At 38.3% G+C, this 6,000-nt stretch overlaps 1 protein-coding gene across 1 annotated transcript in view; it reads left to right on the top strand.

Moving 5' to 3' along the window:
- The first annotated feature begins 3,886 nt into the window (after positions 1–3,886).
- The window catches only part of LOC135222748 (uncharacterized), a 49,955-nt gene continuing 47,841 nt past the window's right edge, over positions 3,887–6,000 (top strand). Inside the window, 1 exon segment of the mRNA XM_064261000.1 lies at positions 3,887–4,149. Within this exon segment, the coding sequence (XP_064117070.1) occupies positions 3,928–4,149 (222 nt within the window). The 5' untranslated portion in view covers positions 3,887–3,927.

The raw sequence follows: 6,000 nt of genomic DNA, 5'->3' as shown, positions 1-6,000 counted from the left end.
CTCCGATGCAGCAAGCCAAGAACCGTATAATTTCAAGTAACAATCCGAAGGTGCTAATGTTGGTAGTAATTTATTGCAAATCACTACCGTGAAAATGCACACACACTATATCAGTGTTGTCCAAACACTTTCGCCTATTGTACCCTTTATTACCTTCTCCTACTGTTGCGTAACCCCCCTTCGCCCACCATGGCTGACCAAACTCAGTTTTATTTAGGATAATCATGCAAATAGTATATTAATTATGAAAAGACTGCATTATAGGAGTGTTGGTTAATAAATTCAAATGTATTACACAAATAAAAATGATGATTTAATAACAAAATGCTTGAAAATTACTTACACAACTTAATGTGAGATGTGAGGCTGAAGTTCACTGATGGGATGTTTCTGTGTGTGTGTGTGTGTGTGTGTGTGTTCCTTGTTTGTTCACGTACCCTCATGAACTATGTTGCATACCCCCAGGGGTACGCGGACCCCAGTTTGGACAACACTGCACTATATTATATAATGTATGTGTGCGTGTGTGACTGTATATACATATGTAGTACGTAGTTAGTTTGTGTGACTGGTTTGGCATGAAAGTGCGCCAAGTAATAAAAAGGAGTGTAGGTATGGAGGTAAAGTTGTAGGATAAGATAATTAGGTGTGACGAGAGAGTGGGGTGATTGTTTGCTGGTGAAATGGCGCTGATAGGAAACCGTGGATGGAAGCTGCAGAAGGAGTGAGTTTGAAAGCAAGGATGGGGAAATTAAGAGCAAATACGAGAAGAGTAATGTTTCTGGGTAAAAGGAAACCTTGAAGATGGTGATACGCAAGTTAATAAGGGTTGTGGAAAAACAGAAATCATAAGTTTATATAAGCATGTAGGAAGAAAGACTATGAAAGCCACGGTAGGACAGAACCAACTCACCTTTTATGAAAGTGATTGCGGCATGTGGACACTGAATACAAAGATCGGGGAAAAGGTTAGACCTATTGAAAATATTGCATAGAAGAAAGTGACAAGGTAAAGATACTTAGAAGTGGCAAGAACATTAATCTGGAGATGATAGGCACTGGAAATATAAGGGTAGATTCATAAGCCTAGATATACAGGGAACAGGAAAATTTGCGAAAAAATGTGGATTAAATGCTGTGTATCGAGGAATTCGATGCACTGCTGATGAGCCCTCTGTGTAAGTATAAAACGCGGCTAATACTGAGCAAGCAGTATTGCGCACAGTGTTCCACCTTCTTTCAAAATTAAAACATGAATGCAGCAGTGACCATTGTGTGTGTGTGTTTTTTTTTTTTTGAGCCATCCCCCGACAAAGGAAATAGCATGACATTGAAAAATACGTTTACATATTTATTTATTTATTCAACTATGAAATGAAGTTGCATCAATACAAATTAAGCGTCAAGGTAATACAGATAACTGTCAAAGATAGTGACTCGTTAATAAAACCAATGTTATCAATTGTCAATAGTTAATGCAATAGATTAAGGATGGTATTTACGCTGTTGGGAAAGAGTGTTATCAGTGATGATAGATATTGAATAAATGAAGCTGAAATAAGCAGAATTTGGCTAGTGTAGATTTGTTCATTCAAAATACAACCACAAATACAACACATATATCAGGCTTCAGTCAACTGGAATACATCTCAACAAATACTGACACGTTGTAGCCATGCTATTGGCAGTGCATTAATTTTTCATATAAACGATATTGGTAATGATACAATGGAATGAAATATTTGGAATTTTCGTCCAAGGCCAAGCGCTGGGGTCTACGAGGTCATTCAGCGCTGACAGGGAAATTGATAGTCGAAAGGTTTCACAGGTGTACAAGGAGGAAAACCTCGCAGTTGTAGCACTATGAAACAATTGTTTAAAGAGGGGGTGGAAAGCCAAGGTGGAAGAGAGGGAATATGAACAGAGGTGTAATAAAAGGAATGAATAAGGGTTGTAGCTAGGGGCCGATGGGACGCTACTAAGAACCTTAATTGATGCCGCATGAGGTGTACTGACGGCACTACCTTCGTACGGGGGCTAAAACTGAAGATTACGGGGCGAGTCATTAGAGTGATAAACGCGACCGTGACGTTTCGCGTATTCCAACTTAAACCTAAATTGCTTAATCTAGAGATTTCGAGGGTTTTTTATTGGCCATCATCTGTATTATATGTACAATCATCGGTTCACTTGGTTGCATTTTCGCTTACTAAGCTAGAAGATTCACCCTGGACTCCTTGGAGCGGGTGGGCACACACAACTGTGCTTCTCTTATAGGCCTAAATAGTGAATTAAGTACCTGGTAGTTAGACGGCTGCTTTAGTTGCTAATTTTCCTTGTTTTAATTGACCCTCATGTTTACATGAGCTTTCTTCTGCAAACACTCGGTTTTTCCCCTCCCGATGATATAATTGCGAGACGCAACGGGATACTTCTAGAAAAGAAGTCAACTGGTCAGTAGAGACTATATTAGTGGAAAAGACAGGATCTCGAGAGTAATATGGTTAAAAATGGCAGGACTAAACTTGTAAAAGACGTGAGAACTGGAAGGCAATCTTGATATATATATATATATATATATATATATATGTATATGTATATGTATATATATGTATATATATATATATATATATATATATAGATATATATATATATATATAATATATATATAGTTGTAATTTAAGAAAGTGCGGATTAATTGGCTTAAATATCCAATGCATCCCAGGAATTCGTTATCTTTGTAAAGATGTCTGGCCCATTCTCTCAATAAGCTCTGATATTTATGACAATTCTCAAAATAGTTTTGTTTGCGCCATCTTATATCGATAAACCAACTCATATCGATGAGCTGACCCAAAATGCTTGCTTGACATGACATTTTATCTCTTGAAGGATGTTTATGTCCAGGTATTGTGCTGGTACTACAATCCTTATGATAAGGTAAAGGTAATTCGTGCTGAAATACACGAAACGTATAACCAAGGTGTAGACCTTCTTTATAACTACCTCCACATCTTTGCTAATTACGTTTTCTCTCTGTACGATGAGAGCATTCCGACAAGATGTTTCTCAAGGTGGATGTTCCTCACCTCCCCCACTGTCTCCTCTCGGTACTTCCATTCGTCTGTACTCAAGGGAGTAGCGAAGTATTACAATATCCTTTATCCGAGAAAAAAAAAAAAAAGGTGGGGGTGGGGGGCGAGCTAAGAACACACACAGACTAAAAGCAAATGCTTAAGAAGCAAAACAGAATAACTGGGGACATTTATAGAAATCAAACAGATCAAGTCAGAGCTTTAAGACTGGAATAAATTAAATGAGAAATTGCTACAAACCGATATACGCAGCGTTCACAATAAAGGCGAAAACGCAGTGAACAACAACAACCACAAAAACAACATACACACACACACACCTTGCTATTAAGAGTAGAATAATAAAGCTAATTTTAATACAAAAAACAATAATAAAGTAGATGGATGGAAACCTGAGTGAAGTATTCATTTTATGAAGGCAAGTCTTGTATCAACCTTATCAACCATTGCGAGACTAGAAAATAACGGCTGCTATAAGATGAAGGAATGTCTTGTATAACTATTGTGAATAAAAATGACAGTGACTGCTTTTATGTTAAGTTTTGATGTCGACAGCCTCGCAACCCAAATTGATAATAGATATTCAAAGGATTTTAAAGTTCTTATTTTATTGTTTGTGAGAGAGAGAAAGCTGACTGGGCCACTGGGCCAAGCCAACCAGGCCACAAAATTGTTTCCCGAGGGCCGCGGGTCCGCTATGGCCATGGCAACACTGATTCACTAGACGAAGCTTCTCCCTGAGGGAGGCGAACGAACGAACCCAAAATTCGGAATCGAGTCGGAGTCGGTCTCGGTCAGTCAACCGTCAGTGTCTGTCAGACTAGTGAAGGGAATGGATGGGTTCCGTCCCCGCGCTGGCGTCGTCCTCCGTCAGTTAGTTCATCACAATGTTCATCGATCCAGTAGTGCCTTCCGAAAACATGCCAGGTTTATGAGTACCGATCCAAAAGAAAAATGGATCATGAAATCACCATTTACCGTTGACATTCCTACAATACCCTTTACTAAATACGTTTACGAAGCTCAGGAATCATTCGCAGATAGAACGGCGTTTGTAAGTAAATTTGCAACCAGTTCTAAGCCTAGTATTAATTGATTTTTTAAAAATGTAGTTCATGTCAGTGTTTGGAAAGGGATACTGAAAATTAAGGGAAAATATGGCGAACGCATCCTTGCATGGATGGAGTGTAGGCAGTGAATACCTTTACATTGACTTTTCTTTCGTGCATTCTTTGGTAAAAAAAAATCTATAGTACTACTGAGGACTCGTTCCACTCCCTTAGTATAACCAAAGCGGCCTTGTGTCCTGTGTGTGATTCCCTATTGCTTCTTCAGATAAGCAGACCTAGATATTTGTTGCCTTATATCCCATCTGAGGATACGATGACGTATAGGGGTCTGAAGGTCATGTATCAAAGGAAGCAGCGATTTTACCTATATGTTAACAGACGTTTTATTATTGTCGATTTTATTTGTAACTGGACCTTTTGTATAAGAGAATTTTACGATTACATCTCGGATGTGGGCAATTTTTGTGCCTGCTTTACCTAGTTTTCATTTCTGCCGTTGGCTGCTTACCTATGCGTGTTACTAGGTATTCATGTGTAATTTTCTCATGATCCTAAAGGTGTTCTTTGTATGTTTCTTTTAAGGGCAGATATTACTTCGACTTATATATTTTTACAGGGATAGGAAAATAAGGTCTCCAGTATTGCTCAGAGAATAACTTATAATTATAGGCCTATTCAATTCCGTCAGCCCATCTCTGTCGATATTTTACTCTTTTGTTTACTCTATATAAATCGGCAATCCTCGAGAGATTTAGAAGAATCAGTGACTTTCTCTCTACAACCATACTTTTGGATCCTCCTTTTCTTTAATTGAATATTATACGCCTATACGGTACAGTTTAACGATTCTTTCGTGATTAAGCTTCCCAACCCTTTTTTCCTTTTCTTATTTGCTTTCTTCTATCCTGTGCCAGGAAAGGTCATAAGGTTGCCCGTGTCACCGGCTCCTTCTTTTAAAGAAATGCTTGAATGTTGTGACTCTGTAAGTCGGCTCAAAGTTTCTTACGAGGCTCACAACTTCAAGTTACATTACTGAAAACAAGTCTTGCATTTCCGGGATGGTGATTATCAAGTTATGGTAAACCAGGACCCACTTCCAAACTCATCTCTAATGCTAAGCATAGGACCTACCAACCACAACAGGTTTTCCGAGTCGTTCTTCGTTGCCTAACAACAGTGGACACACTTTCTTCGCCCGTCTTCATCGCCATTAATCATCTCAAAGTGGCCTTGCGCGGTGGTACTTTTATTTTTTATTATATAAAAGTGGAGGGTGGTGGTGGTTGTTGTCCATGATCTTAGCAAAAATGTTTTGAACAAAAACATAAGCTATATTTGGAATTCTGAAATAAGCTCCAGTGCTTTCACAAACATTCTTTGGTAGAATTATTAATATATTCACTGTACCAATTGGTCATATAATTGTTTGTTACTCTGTAAATGAAGAAATTTGATATAAACATTATTTGCTCATAACCACCTGTCTAATGTAACAGTGACCAAGTGATAACGTGAGAGTCGATGGTTGTATTAAAAAAAAAAAGCGTACAGCCAAATAGTCATTTTTTTTGTACAAAACATCTCATTCATTTTGTCGAGTTGGCCTTCAGTATATCGAGATTGTTTACACAAACTTGGAATTTGGCAACTGCGCTTAAAAATGCTGATCTGTGTGTGTGTGTGTGGTGGTGGCAACTTAGATGCTTTACCCCAACCTACAATTAATCCATATTGTTCGTGTTTCCTGATTCTCAATGGCAGCCTTAAGCTGACAGACTTGTCTCTCACGTTGCATTTCAACAATTTCAGCACATGTAGGGCACAATTTTAATTCG

Source organism: Macrobrachium nipponense, chromosome 20 (genome assembly GCF_015104395.2).
Source record: "Macrobrachium nipponense isolate FS-2020 chromosome 20, ASM1510439v2, whole genome shotgun sequence".
Classification (NCBI taxonomy): Eukaryota; Metazoa; Arthropoda; class Malacostraca; order Decapoda; family Palaemonidae; genus Macrobrachium; species Macrobrachium nipponense.
The sequence above is the reverse complement of the archived record's forward strand: the minus strand, read 5'-3'. Positions and strand labels throughout refer to the sequence as shown.